Source organism: Salvelinus namaycush, chromosome 12 (genome assembly GCF_016432855.1).
Source record: "Salvelinus namaycush isolate Seneca chromosome 12, SaNama_1.0, whole genome shotgun sequence".
Classification (NCBI taxonomy): Eukaryota; Metazoa; Chordata; class Actinopteri; order Salmoniformes; family Salmonidae; genus Salvelinus; species Salvelinus namaycush.
The window spans coordinates 5494598-5518331 of NC_052318.1; the positions used below are offsets into that span (position 1 = coordinate 5494598).

The 23734-nt window shown below is 43.3% G+C and overlaps 1 protein-coding gene across 2 annotated transcripts; it reads right to left on the bottom strand.

Moving 5' to 3' along the window:
* Positions 1 to 17150: 17150 nt before the first annotated feature.
* Positions 17151 to 22243, bottom strand: mat2b (methionine adenosyltransferase II, beta). Of its 2 annotated transcripts, none has more exons than XM_039004580.1 (7): positions 22109 to 22243; positions 20289 to 20483; positions 19951 to 20065; positions 18692 to 18838; positions 18357 to 18550; positions 18138 to 18251; positions 17151 to 17937 (listed from the first exon to the last, which is right to left on the bottom strand). In XM_039004580.1, exons 1-7 carry the CDS (start codon positions 22226 to 22228, stop codon positions 17761 to 17763), a joined length of 1062 nt encoding a protein of 353 aa, XP_038860508.1. In that variant the 5' UTR covers positions 22229 to 22243; the 3' UTR covers positions 17151 to 17760. The 2 variants fall into 2 exon arrangements, with proteins under 2 accessions (XP_038860508.1, XP_038860509.1); XM_039004581.1 differs by lacking the exon at positions 22109 to 22243 and adding an exon at positions 21358 to 21523.
* Between the last annotated feature and the right edge of the window lie 1491 nt (positions 22244 to 23734).

Consider the following 23734-nt stretch of genomic DNA (forward strand, 5'->3'; position numbering starts at 1 on the left):
ACCCTAATCTTGGCATATTATCTATCTGTAACACTAGCTTCATGGTCAACCCTGGCTTAACCCTAACCTGCTCAAAATAGGGCTCTGAATTCCCAAATGAACCTCTGTGTCATACACAGCAAGACAAAAGTGGATCAGTGGGTTATTCACTTCCATAGCTGCTTCATAATTCCAATTATCTTACCTGTGTTCTTAGGGACTTCTCCATACATTTGTGCTCCAGGTGTGGCATCCTGCCATCCAACCTGTGGCTGAGGGGGCATCTGGTTACCCTGGTAACCTGGGGCTCCTGGGGGGGGAAGTTAGAGTAGAGGGGTCTGTGGGTGGGCACCCCGGAGCAGGGTATCCCTGGACTGGGCATCCCTGATCTGGGAACAATTGGGGTTGGTATCCCTGGAGTTGGTATCCAGGGGCCGTGGGGGGCAGGGTATCCTGGGGCAGAGGGGCCAGGGCCCCTGTAAGGAGGGGGCTAATCAAAAGTTAATCTGTCGACAGCAAGATGAATCTGCCTAGGAATGTGGGAAATTACAAAACAACCAAAAAAAAGCATAAATATGGCATGTGACAAGTAATGTCGATCTGACCAAATGTCAGAAAGTCAATGAGAAAGCCATGACACTGCCAGATTCCCTTGTCTTGTACTTGGAAGGGAGCATGTGCTGCTGAGGTTTGACTGAAAACAGTCCAATCTAGTGAATGAGAGATTTGTGACCCTGCTGTAGCAGTGATGGGGAGATGTCAGCCCTGTGACTGACGGTGAGACTGACTCATTCTGAGGTGACATTCCTCTCTGGAGGCACAACTACACTGAACAAAAATATAAATATAACATGCAATAATTTCAAAGATTTTACTGAGTTACAGTTCATATAAGGAAATCAGTCAATTTAAATAAACTCATTAGTCTCTATTCTATGGATTTCATATGACTGGGAATATAAAAATAGCTTTACAAAAAAGGTAGGGGCGTGGATCAGAAAACCAGTCAGTATCTGGTGTGACCACCAATTGCCTCATGCAGCGCGACATCTCCGTCACATAGAGTTGATCAGGCTCTTTATTGTGGCCTGTGGAATGTTGTCCCACTCCTCTTCAATGGCTGTGCGAAGTTGCTGGATATTGGCGGGAACTGGAACATGATGTCGTACACGTCGATCCAGAGCATCCCAAACGGGCTCAATGGGTAACCTGTCTGGTGAGTATGCAGGCCATGGAAGAACTGGGACATTTTCAGCTTCCAGGAATTGTGTACAGATCCTTGAGACATGGGGCCATGCATTATCATGCTGAAACATGAGGTGATGGCGGCGGATGAATGGCACGACAATGGGCCTCAGGATCTTGTCACGGTATCTCTGTACATTCAAATTTCCATCCATAAAATTAAATTGTATTTATTGTCCGTAGCTTATGCCCATACCATAACCACACCGCCACTACGGGGTGCTCTGTTCACAACGTTGACATCAGCTAACTGCTCGCCCACACTGTGCCATACACGCTGTCTGCCATCTGCCCGGTACAATTGAAACCGGGATTAATCTGTGAAGAACACACTTCTCCAGCGTCCCAGTGGCCATCGAAGGTGAGCATTTGCTCAGTGAAGTCGGTTACAACGCCGAACTGCAGTCAGGTCAAGACCCTGGTGTTTGTATTTATTATGGATCCCCAGTAGATGCTGCCAAAGGAGCAGCTACTCTTCCTGGGGTTTATTATGGATCCCCAGTAGATGCTGCCAAAGCAGCAGCTACTCTTCCTAAGTCCAGCAAAATTTAAGGCAGTTTATACAATTTTAAAAACATTACAATACATTCACAGATTTCACAACACTGTGTGCCCTCAGGCCCCTACTCCACCACATATCTACAGTACTAAATCCATGTGTATGTATAGTGCGTATGTTATCGTGTGTGTGTGTGTGTGTGTGCATGCGTGTGTGTGTCCCCCCGTTACATAAGGTGTTTTTAAAATCTAATTTTACTGCTTGCGTCAGTTACTTGATGTAGAATAGAGTTCCATGTACTCATTTCCATGTACTCATGTACTCACTTGTGGGGTATGCATAGGTGTCCGAGCTGTGTGCCAGTAGTTTAGACAGACAGCTCGGTGCATTCAATTTTCAACAGCTCGTTACATTCTCATAAATAAAAGTAGTGATGAAGTCAATCACTCCTCCACTTTGAGCCAGGAGAGATTGACATGGATATTATTAATATTAGCTCTCTGAGTACATCCAAGGAACAGCCGTGCTGCCCTGTTCTGAGCCAATTGCAATTTTCCTAACTCCTTTTTTTGTGGCATATGACCACACGACTGAACAGTAGTCCAGGTGCAACAAAACTAGGGCCTGTAGGGCCTGCCTTGTTGATAGTGTTTTTAACCTCTCTGGTACCAGTGGGATGGTAGCGTCCCACCTCGACAACAGCCAGTGAAATTGCAGGGCGCCAAATTCAAAACAGAAATCCCATAATTAAAATTCCTCAAACATACAAGTATTATTACACCATTTTAAAGATAAACTTCTTGTAAATCCAACCACAGTGTTCGATTTCAACAAGGCTTTACTGTGAAAGCACAACATGCGATTATGTTATGTCAGCACCTAGTCACAGAAAACCATACAGCCATTTTCCAGCCAAGGAGAGGGCTCACAAAAGTCAGAAATAGCGATTAAATGAATCCCTAACCTTTGATGATCTTCATCAGATGGCACTCCCAGGACTCCATGTTAGACAATAAATGTGTGTTTTGTTCGATAAAGTTCATCTTTATGTCCAAAAACCTCATTAGAAATTGGCTCGTTATGTTCAGAAATGCATTGTCTCAAACAAACATCCGGTGAAAGTGCAGAGAGCCACATCAAATTACAGAAATACTGTCAAGTTGTCTAGGTGTTAAAATTATTTCAGCTCTGCCAAAACTTGAAAACGGCTTGCTCAACACGTGAAGGATGCAAAGGGACAACTCAATTCCTTTCCAGTGTTTTATTATGGTTTTGATGCCATTTGTTGAATATGTTGAAACAGTTGATTTGTTGAATAGAGTAGTTGAATGACAGAGGAATAAGGAATAGGAATAGGTTGATAACCTTAAACAGAGAATAAACATGCATTATTTTACACAATAAACAATGCATGACACAGCAACAAAGCATAGCTTTGAATAAAGTAAACGTTTAAACAATTTAATCTAGTACTTCAAGCAATTACTTCTACAGTGAGAAAATATCCACAACAAAAGAAGTCACCACTCCTACCAGAGTTAAACATGTAAATTGTGCTAAGCACTGGATGCAACATAATAAATAATTCCAAACATTACATACCAGTTGCGTCTTTAGGGTTGAACAATGAGCTGTTTGTATGTTGAGGACCCAAGCAAAGCTAAGCCCAAACATTTTATACCCATGCTTATCTGCCAGGTGCGCATGTAAAAGTAGTTCCTCCAGAAATCCTGGCTCAATTTTTTAGTTCCACCCGTGTTTTTGGGTTATCTGCCCTCTTGAGGCCTGGAGTTCTTTAAAGGAAGAGCTGCCATTGTGCTCATGTTTTGAGTGTTCTGTTTTTTGACGCAACACCTCCCACTTGACCTCCTGGTTCTTGAACCCAAGGAGGTCACACGAACCTCGGTGTTGGGGCAGGTTCGATTTCAGCTATCAGGCTCTTCCTTCTTCAACAGGAAGTAAAACAATGATGCGTCTGACATCCCTATGAAGAACTGTAGCAGGTATTTTAGTTGAGAGTTTCTTTGACTTCTCTTGAGCAGGCTTCACAGTTGGGACTGGGTAGCTGGGAAAAGTTCTGACATGCACATCTCTGACGATGCCCTTCTTGTCAATATTGACACTGATGACTCTGGCTAGTTTGTAGTGACCCCTCCAGGCATTTTGGTCAGCCAGCCAGACAACATCTCCAACAGCCACATTCCTATGTGTTGGGTGCCCTCTTAGTGCCGTGAATCTTTGGTAACCCAGTAGGAAGCCTTCAGTCGACTGGTCACTGACAACATCTGTGTGTATAGCTCTGGATACCATGCAACAGAAGACAATACCCCACACCTTGAGCTTGGTTTTCCCTTTCACCTCGTCCTTGACTTCATACGGTCCAAATAAGTCCACTGTTGTGTACTCAAATGGTCTGGCTGGTGTTATCCGCTCGGATGGAAGGTCACTCATGATCTGTTGGCACTTTCTGGCCCTGGCCTTTCTGCACACGACACAGTTGTCAACTCTCTTTTTAGCCAGCTTCCGGCCTTTTATCACCCAGGCTTTCTTCCTCATCCGGAGGAGTGTGCCTGCTATTTCTTCATGGTTTGCACCATGGGCCTCTTGAGCTAGGAGAGTGGATATCCATGCCTCATATGGTAGAATTGGTACAGCAGTTTCGTCCTCATCAAAGATCTGGAACCTTCCTCCACAAACTAAGAGCCCAGTCTCTTTATCTCTGTAAACAGCAAGTCTGTTGAGAGTGGTGTCTTGAAAGGTTATACCTTCTTGAGCTGCAAGGAACAAGTCTTTTAGTGCATCTTCACACTCCCCGACAGTGAGTACAGCTTGTTTGGCTCTGTACCTCCAGTTTGTTGAAAGAGTGTCCTCCCACTTTGGTTTATCTGAGGCTGAATTCTTGGTCAACATTTCTTTCCATCTCTTTGCGGCTCTCCAAACCCAGGCAATGACTCGGATCAACCTGGTCAGACTGCTGAATTTCCTGATGTCAATCAGTTTGGTTACCGCAGAGCCGGCTGGTGATCTTCGGATCCGAGTCTTGGGTTCATCTGGGTTATTTTGCTGTGCATCACTCTGGTTTCTCTTGACCTGCGCTCTGGTTGCCGAGAAAGCTTTCCTTCGAAGTTTGTTTATGCCTTCCTTGGCATACGCGGCGATTTCTTTGGCTGACTTATGTGGCCACTCTTTTACAGGTTGCCTCAGGAATGCTGGTCCATCCTGCCACATGGAATCTTCCTGGAGGTCTTCTGGGGCTGCCCCTCTTGTTATGATGTCAGCACTGTTCAGGCCTCCTGGGCTCCACCACCAGTCTTCTACGGATGTGGATTTCTGGATCTCTCCAACCCTATTCGCAAAGAAAGTTTGATATCCATAGCTGTCTCTCTGGATTGCTCCCAACACAGTTTGACTGTCCAGTAGATGGAGCCATCGTTCAATTTCTATTCGACTGTGCTTTTCAACGTACTTTCGAAGTCGTGCTGCATAGACAGCACCGCAGATTTCAGCTTTTACTGGTTCTCCCTTTTGGTCCAATGGTGTGAGCTTTGCTTTGGATTCAACCAGTCTGACTTTGATGTCTTGCTGGGTCTCCCATCTTAAGTACACTACGGCTCCATAGCTCTTGTCACTTCCATCAAAGAATGTTATTCCCCAAGGTTTTCCAATCCAGTTGACTGGTGTGAGGCTTCTGTGAAAGGTGATTTGGCCAAGACGTGTGTATTCCTCAAAGAATTGGATGGCTTCTTCCCTCAAATTTTCAGACAAAGGTTTGTCCCAAGTGTCTCGGGTCAGAGTTTTGCCTTCAGCTTCCTGAAACGCCTTTCTGACAAGAATGGCACCCTTTTGTTTGGCAGGTGTGACGAGGCCTATTGGGTCATACAGGCTAGCTACCTGGCTCAGCAGTTCTCTCCTCGTCAGTGGGTTTGGAGTTTTCCCTCTCACCTCTTCATCAAGGAGATTTTGGCCGACTCATTTTCTTTTTCCTCTTTGAGAAATTGATTGAAGTCATGAGGTACAGTTTATCCTCCTCAACAAGGTATCCAACTCCAAGGGCTTTATTGTCTCCTTCCCTCATTTGGTTTGGGAGAATGAGTGCTGTGCTTGACTGCGCTCCTTGTTCTCCTGGTACGATCTCCTGCCTCCCACTTTGATTTGACCGGACCCAGGGCTTGAGGACGAAGCCGCCTGCCTTCAGGACCTCTTCAACCCTTTTGGTGTTCTGGTCCAGCTTTTGCAAGTCATTATGGGAAGTCAGGATGTCATCGACATAGGTATCCTCTTCAAGGATCCTACGTTCCTCCTCCAGGTGAGCAAACATGGGCAGTTTGGCTGTCTCTCTCATAGCCAATTGCGCAATGCACCCTGCTGGTCGATCGCCAATGTTGACTCTGGTGATCGCATACTCTTCAATCTCTTCCTCCTCAGTGTCTCTCCAGAGAAATCTGTGGAGGTGCATCTCCAGGTCTTCCAACCACACAGAATTGTACATTTTCTTAATGTCGCCGAGGGCAGCATGGACGCCTCTCCTGAACCTGAGTAGTACTGCTCGGTTGGGATTGAGGACATCAGGCCCTTTCAGCAGAAGGTCATTCATGCTGAGCCCTCTAAACTTCTGGCTGCTGTTCCATACCAGTCGCACAGGTGTTGTGAGAGAGTGCGGGTTTGCCACCACCAAGTGGCTGACATACCATACTGGCCCCTTCCAGCTGGCAATGAGCTCTTTGGTGAGTTTCTTCGCTGCTCTTCTCTCCACCATTTCATGGACTTGAGCTGTGTATGCTATTCTCCACTCTGGCTCTTTTTTGAGTTGCTTTTCTGTTCTCAAGAAGGTGGCTTCCACCCCACTCCTGTTGTCAGGAAGGGAACTTGGATCTTGAATCCAGGGGTATTTTGTGTCCCAGTGGGGTTCATCACTGTGAGCATCTGCTTTGATGTAGGTGAGGCCTTTCCTTATGATCTCGAGCTCTCTTTCCTCACTCAGAGTCATTTCCTTGCCTCCTGGTTGACAGTTGCCACACCGGCATCCTCCACACTTTGGGTCGCAAGCTGCTCCAATGCTGTCCCATTTCCACCAATCCAAGAACTCTCTGCGAGCAACTGTGCCTTTGGTTTCAGCTGTGAACAGCTTAGCTATCTCTTGATACTTGACAGCGGTTGCTCTCATGGATCGAGCAAAGTGTGTTTCAGACCTGTGTGCGGCTATATCCACTTCTTCAAACAGATCTGGATGTGCTCCACCAACAGTCTTTCCTAGCGGGCCTTCCCACAAGACAAGGTCTCCAATCACCTTCACTCTTTGCGGAGCAAGTCTTCCTTCGCGGTGGCTTATCAGTAGCTCAATACTCTCCGGTCTACTCAGATCTCCTAGATTGACTTCTGGGAAGAACTTCTTGAGTTGCTCAGGTTTGATGACTCTGTGGACGTTGGCAATTTCATTCAAACCATAGCAGATAAGCTCATGAGCTCTTTCCGTGCCTATGGGCGTTTTGACCCTCACTCTGAGGAGATATCTTCTGGTTCTAACCTTCATGGCCATTCCTCCGACTCCATGAATGACTAAGGTGATGTTTTCACTTCGAAGATTTAATCTTCTGGCAGCTCTGTGAGTAATGTAGTTTGTGTCCGATGCCAAGTCGATCAGGGTTCCAATTTTTTGTCCTGCATTGGCAGTTACCTTGAGCAGCATTAGAATAACTGGCAATTCTTCTACTGCACTTGACTCAGTCACTCCCAGCTGATTCTTTTCGACACAGTTTGTTTTCGCAGTGATGTTGGTGAATGCTTTCTTGAATTTCTCTGCCATCTCTGGGGAGAGCTTAGATACCAATTCCTCCTGCTCCTCTGTAAGCGTATACCTTCTCACATTGGATTGTCTTCTGTCTGAGTCACTCCTCTTGAAATCTCCATTCAGACAAAGAAAGAAATGATGGTCTTTCTTACAGTCTCTTTTCCTGCACAGGTAAGTGTCTTTGCATTCATCATCTTCTCCATGACAGACCAAGCACCTCTTGCAGGCCCCCAGCTTTTCTACAGCATCCAACTTTTCCACAGGCTTCAGTTCTTTGAAACGCTTGCAAAATAAGATCTTTTCTCTATGCTTTTCATCTCCACAGACAACACAGCCGCCTTTTCTTGTGGAACGTGTGGACGCATATTTTCTCTCCACACAAGCATATTTCTTTTCTGGCTTTTCACTCACTCCCAGCTGCTCTAATTTTTCAAGAATTTCCTCCTGTGTTTTCAGGAATTTAAGAAGGTTTTCAAAGTGATTGTCCGGTGTGACATTATTCCTCGGGTTAACCATGAAGACAAGCCAATCTCGCTTGATGTTGTCAGGTAACTTGCTTTCTATGGATTTGATCACTAGAGGGTTGTTGATGGCTCCTGTGCCTCCAAGCTCTGTGAGATCATCCAGTGCCTTCTCTATAGTTTGGATCATGTCGATAACTTTCCTTGGCTGATTTGCTCTTAAAGCAGGAATTTTCTCCAGATCCTCAATTATCTCCAAGGCAATTGTAGACTTGTTTCCATACCTGTTCTCAAGCACCCTGAACATGTCCTCAGCAGTATTGTAAGTAGACAAACGGAGGTCTCTGCACATTCTCTCATCTACACTGTCAAGGAGTTGGATCTTCTTTACTTCGACTGAGCCTGTTGGTTCCCCCTGCTTCTGTAGACTCTCCCAGTCTCTCCTCCATCGATGGAAATTCCTTTTATACCCACTGAACCTGGGTAAACAGGTTGGTTTTATTCTCAGTGTCGGCTGTGGAGCTGGCACGGGCATCTGCGGCACTCTCCCTCTGTCTTTATCCTCTTCTGCAATTCTTTGCGGTGTGAGAAATCCTGCCCTCCTTGCTTCAAGGTTGTTTCTGAATGCTTTCAGATCCTTTACTCTGGCTTCCAGCCGTTCTTTTTCTGCTACTGGAATCCACATCTCCCACTCTGCTAGGCTTGTGATTGCATCTTGGACTTGTGCCTTCGCACCATCCCACCGTAGCTCGAAGCCATCTCTATTTACAGCAATAACAGGTATTTGAGCAACTCCATCACAGGCGGTCTCAGCTTCTTTGATTGCAGACTTCACCTCGTCCTCCCCGTATCTAGGCCATAGGTTGGACTGGATCATCCCCCTGACCTCATCCAATCGTACTTTGCATTCTTGGAATGTCTTCTCAAGTTCAGTCTGCTGCTGCTTGCTCAGGTCAGCTTCTTCACCCTCATCGGTTTCAGCTTCAATGTCTGCCAGAAGTCCAGCCCTGTATTCATCATTTGTCTCACTGACCTTCCTTGCCTCCGACTTGAGCTTCTTGAACTCCTCTCGCAGTTCGCTCTTAGTCATGTGTTTTGCACCTCTGCTAAGGAAGTTTGCTTGCTTGGTAAAAGCACTCTTAGCCAAAGTTCTTTCTTGCTTCAGCTCCTTCACTGTTTTCCCAAGAGTTTCCTCCGCCATTTTGAGATGTAAGCCAATCCTCCAGTCGCACAGGTGTTCCTCTCTGCGACGACAGCTTTCCTGACTTCAGGCCGTTAATCCTTTTGTCTTCACTGCCACGGTGGTTATCAACTGTCAAGTTGTCTAGGTGTTAAAATTATTTCAGCTCTGCCCAAACTTGAAAACAGCTTGCTCAACACGTGAAGGATGCAAAGGGACAACTCAATTCCTTTCCAGTGTTTTATTATGGTTTTGATGCCATTTGTTGAATATGTTGAAACAGTTGATTTGTTGAATAGAGTAGTTGAATGACAGAGGAATAAGGAATAGGAATAGGTTGATAACCTTAAACAGAGAATAAACATGCATTATTTTACACAATAAACAATGCATGACAAAGCAACAAAGCATAGCTTTGAATAAAGTAAACGTTTAAACAATTTAATCTAGTACTTCAAGCAATTACTTCTACAGTGAGAAAATATCCACAACAAAAGAAGTCACCACTCCTACCAGAGTTAAACATGTAAATTGTGCTAAGCACTGGATGCAACATAATAAATAATTCCAAACATTACATACCAGTTGCGTCTTTAGGGTTGAACAATGAGCTGTTTGTATGTTGAGGACCCAAGCAAAGCTAAGCCCAAACATTTTATACCCATGCTTATCTGCCAGGTGCGCATGTAAAAGTAGTTCCTCCAGAAATCCTGGCTCAATTTTTTAGTTCCACCCGTGTTTTTGGGTTATCTGCCCTCTTGAGGCCTGGAGTTCTTTAAAGGAAGAGCTGCCATTGTGCTCATGTTTTGAGTGTTCTGTTTTTTGACGCAACATCATCATAAACATTGATCTAAGATACAAGTGTTATACATACAATTAAAGATAAACTTCTCCTTAATGCAACCGCTGTGTCAGATTTCAAAAAGGCTTTACGGCAAAAGCACACCATGCGATTATGTTAGGTCAGCGCCTAGCCACAGAAAACCATACAGCCAATTTTTCAACCAGGGAGAGGTGTCACAAAAGTCAGAAATAGCATTAAAATTAATCACTTACCTTTGATGATCTTCATCTGATGGCACTCCCAGGTCTCCATGTTAGACAATAAATGTTCATTTTGTTCGATAAAGTTCATCTTTATGTCCAAATACCTCCTTTTTGTTCGCGCGTTTAGTCCAGCAATCCAAATGCACAAGGCGCATAAGTCCAGACGAAAAGTCAAAAAAGTTCCATTACAGTTTGTAGAAACATGTCAAACGATGTATAGAATCAATCTTTAGGATGTTTTTATCATAAATCTTCAATAATATTCCAACCGGACAATTCCTAATTGTCATTAGAAATTAAAGGGAACAGAGCTCGTGCTCACGGCCGCGTGCATGACTAAACTCAAGGCTTTCAGCCAGACCACTGGTTCAAACAGCTCTTATTTGTTCCCCTTTCACAATAGAAGCCTGAAACAACGTTCTAGAGACTGTTGACATCTAGTGGAAGCCATAGGAAGTGCAATCTGACCCCATTTACACTGTATATTGGATAGGCAATCACAAAAACTACAAACCTCAGATTTCCCACTTCCTGGTTGGATTTTTCTCAGGTTTTCGCCTGCCATATGAGTTCTGTTATACTCACAGGCATCATTAAAACAGTTTTAGAAACTTCAGAGTGTTTTCTATCCAAATCTACTAATACTATGCATATCCTAGTAGCAGGTAGTTTACTCTGGGCACGCTTTTCATCCGGACGTGAAAATACTGCCCCCTACCCCAAAGAAGTTAAGAAGGCAGAGCATCGCTTTATTATAGACAGACTTCTCCCCATCTTAGCTACTACTGCATCAATATGTTTTGACCATGACAGTTTACAATCTAGTGTTACTCCAAGCAGTTTAGTCATCTCAACTTGCTCAATTTCCACATTATTTACTACAAGATTTAGTTGATGAGCTTCCCTGAGACGGTTTCTTACAGTTTATGCAGAAATTCTTCGGTTGTGCAAACCCACAATTTCATCAGCTGTTCGGGTGGCTGGTCTCAGACAATCCTGCAGGTGAAGAAGCCGGATGTGGAGGTCTTGGGCTGGTGTGGTTACACGTGGTCTGCGGTGAGGCCAAATTCTCTAAAACAATGTTGGAGGTGGTTTATGGTAGAGAAATTAACATTCAATTCCTTGGCAACAGCTCTGGTGGACATTCCTGCAGTCAACATGCCAATTGCACACTCCCTCAAAACTTAAGACATCTGTGGCATTGTGTTGTGACAAAACTGCACATTTTAGAGTGGCCTTTTATTGTCCCCGGCACAAGGTGAACCTGTGTAATGATCATGCTGTTTAATCAGCTTCTTGATATGCCACACCTGTCAGGTGGATGGATTATCTTGACAAATGAGAAATGCTCACTAACAGGGATGTAAAGAAATTGGTGCACAAAATTTGAGAGAAATAAGCTTTTTGTGCGTATGGACATTTTCGGGGATCTTTTATTTCAGCTTGTGAAACATGGGACCAACACTTTACATGTTGCGTTTATATTTTTGTTCAGTATATCTTAACATTGTAAGGATAATCAGAGAACAGGTCAAGGTCTGAATTGAATTATGTGCAATACTTTCCACTTCCACAGACACAGTTAATAAGGAGATGTGTGTGGGTCATATGGCCAAGAGCCCTTTCTATGGCTGACAAGTCCCACCCATATCAAAGACTTTTATATTATATTTGTTTTGACATTTGTTTCAGAAAAGTAAAACTATAGTTTTAAGCAGCTGCAGCACCAAAGTTATATTTGAACTTTCCTTAGTTTAATTTACACACAACTGTATAAATTCAACATTGAAGAATAAATAAATCAAGCAGATAATTTCAAATCTTCCCTTTGCACAGTTAAAGATATCTATAATGTGCCTGGGTGAATAATTGCAGTATTACCTCGGGTTGAATCGACTTATCTGTAATGCGATTTTCTTCTGTATATTTGCATCAACAAAGCCTTTTTCTTGATTTACTTTGTATAAAAACCCATTGAGTGTTGCTTGTAGGCACCTCCGTTTCCACAGGCAGCAAAGGAAAACTTGACGATGGGTGCGTTGATGTCGTCAAGACAGCTGAGACGGTCTGCCGACTTGTGGTGCTTTCATAGAGATAGATAGAGGACTTAGTGGCTTGCGAAAGTATTCACCCCCCTTGGCATTTTTCCTATTTTGTTGCCTTACAACCTAAAATTAAACTAGATTTTGATTTACACAACATTACACAACATGCCTACCACTTTGAAGATGCAAAATATTTTTGGGTGTGAAACAAACAAGAAATAAAACTAAAAAACTGAAAACTTGAGTGTGCATAACTATTCACCACCCCAAAGGCAATACTTTGTAGAGCCACCTTTTGCAGCAATTACAGCTGCAAGTCTCTTGGGGTATGTCTCTATAAGCTTGGCACATCAAGCCACTGGAATTTTTTCCATTCAAGGCAAAACTGCTCCAGCTCCTTCAAGTTGGATGGGTTCCGCTGGTGTACAGCAATCTTTAAGTCATAACACATATTCTCAATTCGATTGAGGTCTGGGCTTTGACTAGGTCATTCCAATACATTTAAATGTTTCCCTTAAACCATTCGAGTGTTGCTTTAGCGGTATGCTTAGGTTCATTGTCCTGCTGGAAGGTGAACCTCCGTCCCAGTCTCAAATCTTTTTAAGACTGAAACAGGTTTCCCTAAAGAATAAGAATAGCTCCATCCATCATTCCTTCAATTCTGACCAGTTTCCCAGTCCCTGCCAATAAAAAACATCCCCACAGCATGATGCTGCCACCACCATAATTCACTGTTGGGATGGTGTTCTCGGGGTGATGAGAGGTGTTGGGTTTGCGCCAGACATAGCGTGAGTGTATGGCTTAAAGTGGTCCTATGGACAGATACACCAATCTCCGCTGTGGGGCTTTGCAGCTCCTTCAGGGTTATCTTTGGTCTCTTTGCTGCCTCTCTGATTAATGCCCTCCTTGCCTGGTCCGTGAGTTTTGGTGGGCAGCCCTCTCTTGGCAGGTTTGTTGTGGTGCCATATTCTTTCCATTTTTTAATAATGGATTTAATGGTGCTCCGTGGGATGTTCAAAGTTTCCAACCCTGATCTGTACTTCTCCACAACTTTATCCCTGACCTGTTTGGAGAGCTCCTTGATCTTCATGGTGCCGTTTCCTTGGTGGTGCCCCTTGCTTAGTGGTGTTGCAGACTCTGGGGCCTTTCAGAACAGGTGTAAATATACTGAGATCATGTGACAGATCATGTGACACTTAGATTGCACACAGGTGGACTTTATTTAACTAATTATGTGACTTCTGAAGGTAATTGGTTGCACCAGATCTTATTTAGGGGGTTCATAGCAAAGGGTGTGAATACATATGCACGCACCACTTTTCCATTTTTGGCCATTACATGAAATCCAAATAAAAATAAATTTTAATTACAGGTTGTAATGCAACAAAATAGGAAAAATGCCAAGGGGGGTGAATACTTTTGCAAGGCACTGTAGATAGAGGTCTTTATATCTGTGCCATTATAACATATGTGACAGTGTGCCATTGAGGCAATGTCCAGTTGAAGTAGTCAATTTTCTTCATCATGACATGACTCCAACAAGGTCATCAGGAGGGATCAACCAATAAGTTGGAAGTCCCTATCTACAGTTGACTACATTAAAATGGTGGAAGTCTGCAATGGCATTGCCCATGGCATTGCCCATGCTAAAATGGCCTTTTGGCCACTAGAGGCCTCTATCATTCTCTATGAGTGCTTTCAAGACAACTTGGAACTCAGAAAAAAACAAGGTCAAATCATGACAGTGATCTTCAGGTCGGAAATTCTGATGGTGCTTTCAAGACAACTTTGAGTTGGATGACCGTTCAAAACGAGATTTCCCCAGTGTGAGATTGTTTTTTGCAGAGTTCCCAGTTGTCTTGAAAGCACTTAACTCAGAAATTTCCGAGTTCCCAGTTGTTTTGAACATGGCATCAGCTCAAGAAATATGCCAGAGCTTCAGACTTGGAATTCAGAGTTGAAAAACCTTTCAAAACTATTTATCCCAGTCAGAGCTAGTTTTCCCCCCCAAATTCCCAGTTTTCTTGAAATCAAATCAAATCAAATCAAATGTATTTATATAGCCCTTCTTACATCAGCTGATATCTCAAAGTGCTGTACAGAAACCCAGCCTAAAACCCCGAACAGCAAGCAATGCAGGTGTAGAAGCACAGTGGCTAGGAAAAACTCCCTAGAAAGGCCAAAACCTAGGAAGAAACCTAGAGAGGAACCAGGCTATGAGGGGTGGCCAGTCCTCTTCTGGCTGTGCCGGGTGGAGATTATAACAGAACATGGCCAAGATGTTCAAATGTTCATAAATGACCAGCATGGTCAAATAATAATAACCACAGTAGTTGTCGAGGGTGCAGCAAGTCAGCACCTCAGAAGTAAATGTCAGTTGGCTTTTCATAGCTGATCATTAAGAGTATCTCTACCACTCCTGCTGTCTCTAGAGAGTTGAAAACAGCAGGTCTGGGACAGGTAGCACGTCCGGTGAACAGGTCAGGGTTCCATAGCCGCAGGCAGAACAGTTGAAACTGGAGCAGCAGCACGGCCAGGTGGACTGGGGACAGCAAGGAGTCATCATGCCAGGTAGTCGTGAGGCATGATCCTAGGGCTCAGGTCCTCCGAGAGAGAGAAAGAAAGAGAGAAAGAGAGAATTAGAGAGAGCATACTTAAATTCACACAGGACACCGGATAAGACAGGAGAAGTACTCCAGATATAACAAACTGACCCTAGCCCCCCGACACATAAACTACTGTAGCATAAATACTGGAGGCTGAGACAGGAGGGGTCAGGAGACACTATCCGATGATAACCCCCGGACAGGGCCAAACAGGAAGGATATAACACCACCCACTTTGCCAAAGCACAGCCCCCACACCACTAGAGGGATATCTTCAACCACCAACTTGCCATCCTGAGACAAGGCCGAGTATAGCCCACAAAGATCTCCGCCACGGCACAACCCAAGGGGGGGCGCCAACCCAGACAGGAAGATCACGTCAGTGACTCAACCCACTCAAGTGACGCACCCCTCCTAGGGACGGCATGAAAGAGCACCAGTAAGCCAGTGACTCAGCCCCTGTAATAGGGTTAGAGGCAGAGAATCCCAGTGGAGAGAGGGGAACCGGCCAGGCAGAGACAGCAAGGGCGGTTCGTTGCTCCAGAGCCTTTCCGTTCACCTTCAAACTCCTGGGCCAGACTACACTCAATCATATGACCCACTGAAGAGATGAGTCTTCAGTAAAGACTTAAAAGTTGAGACCGAGTCTGCGTCTCTCACATGGGTAGGCAGACCATTCCATAAAAATTGAGCTCTATAGGAGAAAGCCCTGCCTCCAGCTGTTTGCTTAGAAATTCTAGGGACAATTAGGAGGCCTGCGTCTTGTGACCGTAGCGTACGTGTAGGTATGTACGGCAGGACCAAATCGGAAAGATAGGTAGGAGCAAGCCCATGTAATGCTTTGTAGGTTAGCAGTAAAACCTTGAAATCAGCCCTTGCCTTAACAGGAAGCCAGTGTAGGGAGGCTAGCACTGGAGTAATATGGTCCAATTTTTTGGTTCTAGTCAGGATTCTAGCAGCCATATTTAGCACTAACTGAAGTTTATTTAGTACTTTATCCGGGTAGCCGGAAAGTAGAGCATTGCAGTAGTCTAACCTAGAAGTAACAAAAGCATGGATACATTTTTCTGCATCATTTTTGGACAGAAAGTTTCTGATTTTTGCAATGTTACGTAGATGGAAAAAAGCTGTCCTTGAAACAGTCTTGATATGTTCGTCAAAAGAGAGATCAGGGTCCAGAGTAACGCCGAGGTCCTTCACAGTTTTATTTGAGACAACTTTACAACCATCAAGATTAATTGTCAGATTCAATAGAAGATCTCTTTGTTTCTTGGGACCAAAAACAAGCATCTCTGTTTTGTCCGAGTTTAAAAGTAGAAAGTTTGCAGCCATCCACTTCCTTATGTCTGAAACACAGGCTTCTAGCGAGGGTAATTTTGGGGCTTCACCATGTTTCATTGAAATGTACAGCTGTGTGTCATCTGCATAGCAGTGAAAATTAACATTATGTTTTCGAATGACATCCCCAAGAGGTAAAATATATAGTGAAAACAATAGTGGTCCTAAAACAGAACCTTGAGGAACACCGAAATGTACAGTTGATTTGTCAGAGGACAAACCATTCACAGAGACAAACTGATATCTTTCCGACAGATAAGATCTAAACCAGGCCAGAACTTGTCCGTGTAGACCAATTTGGGTTTCCAATCTCTCCAAAAGAATGTGGTGATCGATGGTATCAAAGGCAGCACTAAGGTCTAGGAGCACGAGGACAGATGCAGAGCCTCGGTCTGACGCCATTAAAAGGTAATTTACCACCTTCACAAGTGCAGTCTGAACACACTAAAGTCAGAAGTCTGAGATTTCCATGTGTTTTGAAAGCAGCATTGGCCTATAATCTGACTCCTTGTTTAAAGAGCCATTGAACAAGCAGTTGACTATGGAAAAAAAACAAAAACCAGGTTTCAGTCTTGGAGGTCTGTTTCCTGAACGATTATGTGTTTGGTTAATGATGTTAATGATGATTAATGACATTTTACATTGTTACCCCAGGAAATCTTAGGATTTCTTAATTTGAGTTAGAAGACCATTTCACTTCCATAAAATCCCCAAAATGAATCTAAGATCATAAAACCATTTAATGCTTTAATGAGAGAAATGACAATTACAGAATATAATTTTATGCAACTCAAATTCACAGGAATGTCCTCAATTTCTCAAACAACCTTCACTTGCTATTCTCTGATAAAGATATTGATTTAGTCTTCCAATAGGCAACTTACCAAGAGGTTTAGGATCAGTGGGAGCATCTTCCACACTGTTTTGAGGAGGTAGAATCACAAACTGAGCAGGACTAAACGTCACAAGATACCGATTTCTTTATTTTTTGCTGTGTCTTTCAGTATGATTGTATATTGTGCTTGAATTACAAATACAGTGCTTGATACAGACTAAGAAAAAAAGGTCTCCTTCACCAACTGAATAAAACCCAGCCTGGGTTTGTGTGAAGAAACACACATGTTTCTCATATCAGTAAAATGTAGGCATACTTTTAAGTAACCCATTGACAAAACGTATTTCAAAAATAAAAAAGTAAATTCTGTTTTTAGTAACATCTTTAGACTACATATATTTAACAATGCCATTAATTGGTATGGAAAATTTGACATTTCAAGTTTTCTACAGTGGCTTCACATAAATGACCTAAATTAATTGATCCAGCAGATAATGGAACGTTGAATTAAAATCATTTAGCTACACATTTAAACAAAATTCTCAAAATGGTCAAATCACTACATGCGTTTGGTACACAGGCAATGTGCATTCCAGCAGGAATCAATGAATTCTTTGAATCAGTTACTTCCTAATACACAATGAAATACATTCTCAATTAAGGAGCAGGCAGAAGTCAAAGCTTGAAGTAGGTAAAGGGTTGCTCTTGATCCAGTGCGTTTGGCCTCCTGACAGCGATCAATGGAAGACGGTCTGCCTCCAGCGCTTGTCGTACAGGAAGGGCCAGAGGCTATCCCTCACTGCCGTCTTAAAGGGGATGGGCTCCACGCCGAGGCCCAGCAGCTCAAGACGGGAACACTCCAGCTGGGCATTCTGAGGTCTCTGAGCCCCCGTACCGGCAGGCTGCTCTGTCATCTGGGGTAGAAGAGGGTCAGAGGCGGTGGGGGAGGGGGGGATAAACAGCTCGTAAGGACTACATCAGGAAATAAATGTTTAGATGGAGAATTATCTTTAAATGCATTTCTGTGGGAGAAACAGCATGAGATGAGACCGATCAATAAATACACGTTTATTCATGAGTAACAGAAAAAGGAAATGCACACAGGCTATCATACCGGTATCAAATGACTGCTGGGCAGGTTGAAAGCATCTGCAATCGCACAGGCCATCTCGTATTTGGTCATCTGTTCCTTTCCAGAGTAATGGAAGATCCCTTGTATTGATGGGTCCTGGAAAGCACAAACACATGCAGAAGATACAATTAATATAATAAAGGGACCAGACCATAGACATTGCCTTAGGGCTGTTCAATCAACGAGTCAGTTTGAGCTCACCTGGAGCCTCCGCTCAGCCATCTGTCTGCAGACTCGAGCCACATCGTTGACGTAGGTGGGGAAGCGCTGCTGACAGTGCTCCACACTGCAGCTCTCTGCCCCCTCCTGAACCTTGTCCCACAGCACCGTCACAGCGCTCTCATCCACCCGCTCTACCTCTCCGTACAGTATAGGCACTCGCAGCACAGCCGCACCTGCACAGGGGAGGAATTGGAATGACAGATTAACATTTGGGGGATCAGGGAGCCAAGGAGGACTATAGAGTACAAAAAACCAAACACAATGACAACCACAATGACACCGATAGTAAAGGAATGAGTAGAGTGTTGACGCACCAGGGCTGTGTCTCAGGACCTCCCTCTCCCCCTCTAGCTTGGACTTGCCGTACACATTTAAAGGATTAGGAGCGTCGTTCTCTCCGTAGGGAGGGTTCCGACCATCAAACACGTAGTCAGTGCTGATGTAGATGAGGAAGATCCCAGCTTCAGATATCACAAAGCAAACAGGAAAATATGTTCAGTGAACTGTAGAAACCATAGGCCTACATGCTTTTTAGAAACTTGTTAATAGTCATATTATATTTCCAACAACCTCTCAATGGCACACTAGTACAGTAAAAATTAGCTAATTTACATTTGAACATTTTGTGAATTTGTTTATTTAATATAGCGCATTATCCAGAGAGATGTGTTAAATATTTCTGCACAGTTTTGAAGTTATTATATTGAACAAAAATAAAACGCAACATGTAAAGTGTTGGTCCCATCTTTCATGAGCTGAAATAAAAGATCCCCGGAATTTTCCAGATGCACAAAAAGCTTATTTCTCTCAGATTTTATGCAGAAATGCATTAACATCCCTGTTAGTGAGCGTGTCTCCTTTACCAACGTAATCCATCCACCTGACAGATGTGGAATATCAAGAAGCTGATTAAACAGCATAATCATTACAGGTGCACCTTGTTCTGGGGACAATAAAAGGCCATCCTAAAATGTTCAGTTTTGTCACACAACAATGCCACATATGTCTCAAGTTTTGAGGGAGGGTGCAAATGGAATGCGGATTGCAGGAATATCCAACAGAGCAGTTGCCAGAGAATTGTATGTTCATTTCTCTACCATAAGCCACCTCCAACGTAGTTTTAGAGAATTTAGCAGTATGTCCAACTGGCCTCAACTGCAGACCATGTGTAACCACGCCAGCCCAGGACCTCCACATTCGGCTTCTTCACCTGCGGGATTGTCTGTGGAGGGGGGGTGCTGCTGAGGAGTATTTCTGTCTGCAATAAAGCCCTTTTGTGGGGAAAAACTAATTCTGATTGGTTGGGCCTGGCTCCCCAGTGGGTTGGCCTATGCTGTCCCAGGCCCACCCATGGCAGTCCCTTGCCCAGTCATGTGAAATCCATAGATTATGCCCTAATGAATGTATTTCAATTAACTGATTTCCTTCTATGAACTGTGACTCAGTAAAACATTTGAAATTGTTGCGTTTATATTTTTGTTCAGTATATATGACAAACTGTATACATTCAACACCTGAAATTGTGCATCATGAATTCTGAGTGTGTTTGATTCTGATAACAAAGCAGACCCACCTGCCTCTTTAGCTAAAGTCCCAGATGCATGGACATTCAGGTTCAGGGCTGCCTCTGTGTGATGCTCTACCACATCTGGCCTTCTCTCCGCAGCACAGTGCACGATCACATGGGGCTTGGGTAGATGACACAGAATACATTCAACACAAGGTTAAGGAAAAGTAAGGAATATGTATGTACAACGCTATCTAAGCCATTTATCCCATTTTAGGCTGTTTCGCCTTTCATCTAAATTTCTGATGACAATGATTCCCACAAGGAATACAGTACTTCCAAAATTCTGCAGCCTACACAGAATGACAAAAGACACCGGTTATATTCCAGACTTTGATCCTCACCTGGAAGTCTTGAATGACCGCTCGCACAGCATCCTCGTCTGTTAGGTTGCATCGTAGGAAGCGGGGCTGAGCCCGTCTGTACCCACATCCCAAGGCGTGCCAGGCATTATTCTGGAACTCTTTATAAACCGCACGCCCAAGCAGCCCTGTGGCCCCTGTCACTAGCACACGCCTATAGGGGATGTCCACATTCTCCTAAAGAAGAGACACAGGAAAAATACAACTTAAGTTATACATTGATTTGTTATGACTCCTGGCAATATAAAAACTGATGTCATCCGCTCTAAATATGAACTTGTAGTTATACGAAGCTAAACATTTTGAAATTAATTTAATCATTTACAGCCTAATGTTGTAAAACGATCTTTCATTTCCATTTTGAACTGTGTACTGATAAGTGGCAACCGGGGTGTATTCATTATGCTGATTCTGTTGCAAAACATTGTCTGCAACAGGAACTGTTTACACCAAATGCTATGGAGTTCCGTTTTGTTCTTAAACGGATGCTGTAGTTCAATCGTCTGTCTTCATTTTTTTTTTAAGCGTCTGGAAGAAGTTGGGAAGGTACCCCGCGGACTTCACTCCACTTTAGAGCACGAATTAATCGATAATTTATAGATGTGCAACTTGTACCAAACACTTCGCAGACTATTCAGATTGGAATGGCAACGCGTGAAAACCACACAATTAAAATCTACAACTTCCGTTTAAACCCAACAGCTCTTACGTTGAAGAGCGTTTGTAGTATAAGGTTTCGAAACGTTTTTGCAACAGACTAGGCGTAATGAATACACCCCAGTACCTGTCACACTACGGTGCCAAAATGGGTGCCCAATGAGCCTAAACCGATTAGACACGATTCGAGACATTACTAGTCTTCGCCTCGATCATTTCTTAATTTATTTGAACTCTACTGGCTAGCTAGACAACTTCGACCATCACTAGTTAGCAACAGGATTAGCTAGATTAATTCATTGTAATACAGTGATGTAAGGTTATTAGCTAACGTAGCAATTCTCTCTCAACAGTAAAAATGCCCCCGATTCTCCCCCCTCTCTCCTACTTTTACCTGCACCACCTCCACGTGCCCTGGGGTGAAATGTATCTTAAGTTCCTTTTCGTTCATTTCTACAGAAATATCAATGTAATATCTACTATGCTCATTCTATAAACGCCAATGTTTATATAATTTCCGCTGCGCATCTTCCCAGATCAGCTGTTTCCTGTCTCGCGAGAGGCTGCGCGGATGTAGCGATACAACAGCGAAGGTTCTTGTTAGCTAGTCCAACTGGTTACAGTTTCAAAATGTATTAGTGCGTATGTAGAGGATACACTGTCCAACGAAATGCTTACTTGCAGGTTCCTTCTCGACAATGCAACAACAAGAAGAACTAATAAAAGCTAAGAAAACGAACATAAGTAAATGTCTCGGTAGAATAGAGTTGACATTTTAGCACAACTATAATAAATGAAGGCACAATTTAATAGTAACATATTTTTAAACATGTCAATTATCAGGGGGGGGGGGGGGGCGACAAGTGTTTAAATTGTGCCGTATTAGCAAATCACGTTGGTATAGCTCCTTACAAACACTAAACATGTATGCTAAATTCAGCAACTGGCCCAATGGATACAACCCCCAACTAGCTGGGATAGCAAGCTAGCAGGTGCATTCACACACATACATAGCTCCCGTGGCTAAAATCGTTGAGCGAGCTAACGTTAGCTAGCTAGCTACCTTTATAGCAGTGGCAAATGCTAACGTTAAATCGTTACCCCTTACTAAATTATCGATCTTCACGTAAACCCTGTACATTTACCTCGTAATCTCCGTATTCATATCCCGGCATCGTTTCCCACAAATACAACCATACAACTCGATCAAGCACCACCACTAATTTATAGGGGAAAAAAAGACAGATAATTTTTTCCGGCAACATCAATTCTTAAAGGGGAAGTTTTGTGGTGTACCCATAGTTACCCATAGCTACCAATAGATGGCAGTTCTATCTCACATATCCAGCAGGTCTAATAAAGCATCATCAGTTGCATAAATTATTTGAATATGTACATGTGTTTTTAGCTAATGCAGATATTCCCATAGCCACTTCTAATGAAGCCTAGCTACTAGAAATTATTTCATTCAATTTTTTGTCATTAGCTACCTACCAACCTTATAACAAACACCCTCTGTTCTGGCCCCATGGTATAAGGTAATGTATGATTCTCGGTTACTTTAGCAAGTTGCCATATTCCGATGTGATATGGGCTGGGCTACGTGGGCTTTCTGGTTTGCTATATCTTTGAGCATGAGCGTCATATTAAAATAAAGTTAAATAAAGGTTAAATAAAAATAAAATATATATATTTAGGACAGTCAACCCAGTAGTGAGAGGGCTGGGCGTGTCCTGTGGTTTCGTCTATAAGGGATACAGCTTTTGTCAAAATGGACTTTTCATACCAGGTTTAGGAGAATTTACACAGTAGGTTAGGAGAATTAAAGTAGCAGGTTATGAGAGTTATGTTAAGGTTAGAAAAGGGTTAGGATTAGCTAGAATGCAAAACATTTACTTTTGACGTCAAGTTAACAAAAGCTGTATCCCATCTAGACATGACAGTGTCCTGCCACACATTCCTGAGAGTGACATCCTGACACATTTGAGTCTGCACGTGCACACTTGGAACGGTCACTTCAAAGACCAAACTTTAATCCGTTTTTTTGCAATAACAGCAATGCATGGGCAATATTTGTGGTCAAGGTTGGGGTGGAGAAACGTGTGAAGGGTGAGAGATAAAGTAACAGGTGTTCCTTCCCATGACCCCCAAATGTCAATACCCCTTTCCTCCTGGATGGTGTAGCTCACGCTTCTGGCTTTTACACAGTACGTCATTAAAACAAAATATTCCTTAGAAACCTGATTGAAGGTATCATATCAGGTCAAGAAATACTAAATAATATCGAACAGAAATAAATAGATTGACCACCTCTGAAAAAGAGTAACAATCAAAAACAAATTTCTTAACTATGTAATTGAAGGGTAGTGAAAAGGTCAAGATAGAAACCAGTCAGGAATTTAGGAACAGATGACCAATTCATTGGCCAAAAGGTTAAAAGTAGTTGTGAAGGGACATCGCGTTATTTCAATGTTGTCAGTGACTTAAAACATGGTCTGAAGTTGCTTGAGAGTTGAAGTAAATTTCACATCAGCCATGTGCATTGCAGAATTAGACTTACATTTCAGAGGAAAATAACTAATGGGGATAAGCAATGCCCTGAAGTTTTGGTATTTTGGTGTACTCTGCATGCCTAATTTCTTAGAACTGGACAAGAGTGAGTTTGTTAGTATGGCAGCAATCCCACTCACTCACCCTCATGCCTCCTCCTGTAATGAATAGGCCAACACTACCTCCTCCCTGTGGTAGGTCAAGGCGAAGAGTGAGTGACA

What these genes read in the sequence shown, in the direction of transcription:
- mat2b (XM_039004580.1), bottom strand. Translation starts at nt 22,228, where the DNA reads ATGTTGCCGGAAAAAATTATCTGTCTTTTTTTCCCCTATAAATTAGTG. An exon ending in CGGTCATTCAAGACTTCCAG is followed by an intron (nt 20,066 to 20,288) that starts GTGAGGATCAAA and finishes CATCTACCCAAG; the next exon opens with CCCCATGTGATCGTGCACTG. An exon ending in TGGCTGAGCGGAGGCTCCAG is followed by an intron (nt 18,252 to 18,356) that starts GTGAGCTCAAAC and finishes TGTGCTTTCCAG; the next exon opens with GACCCATCAATACAAGGGAT.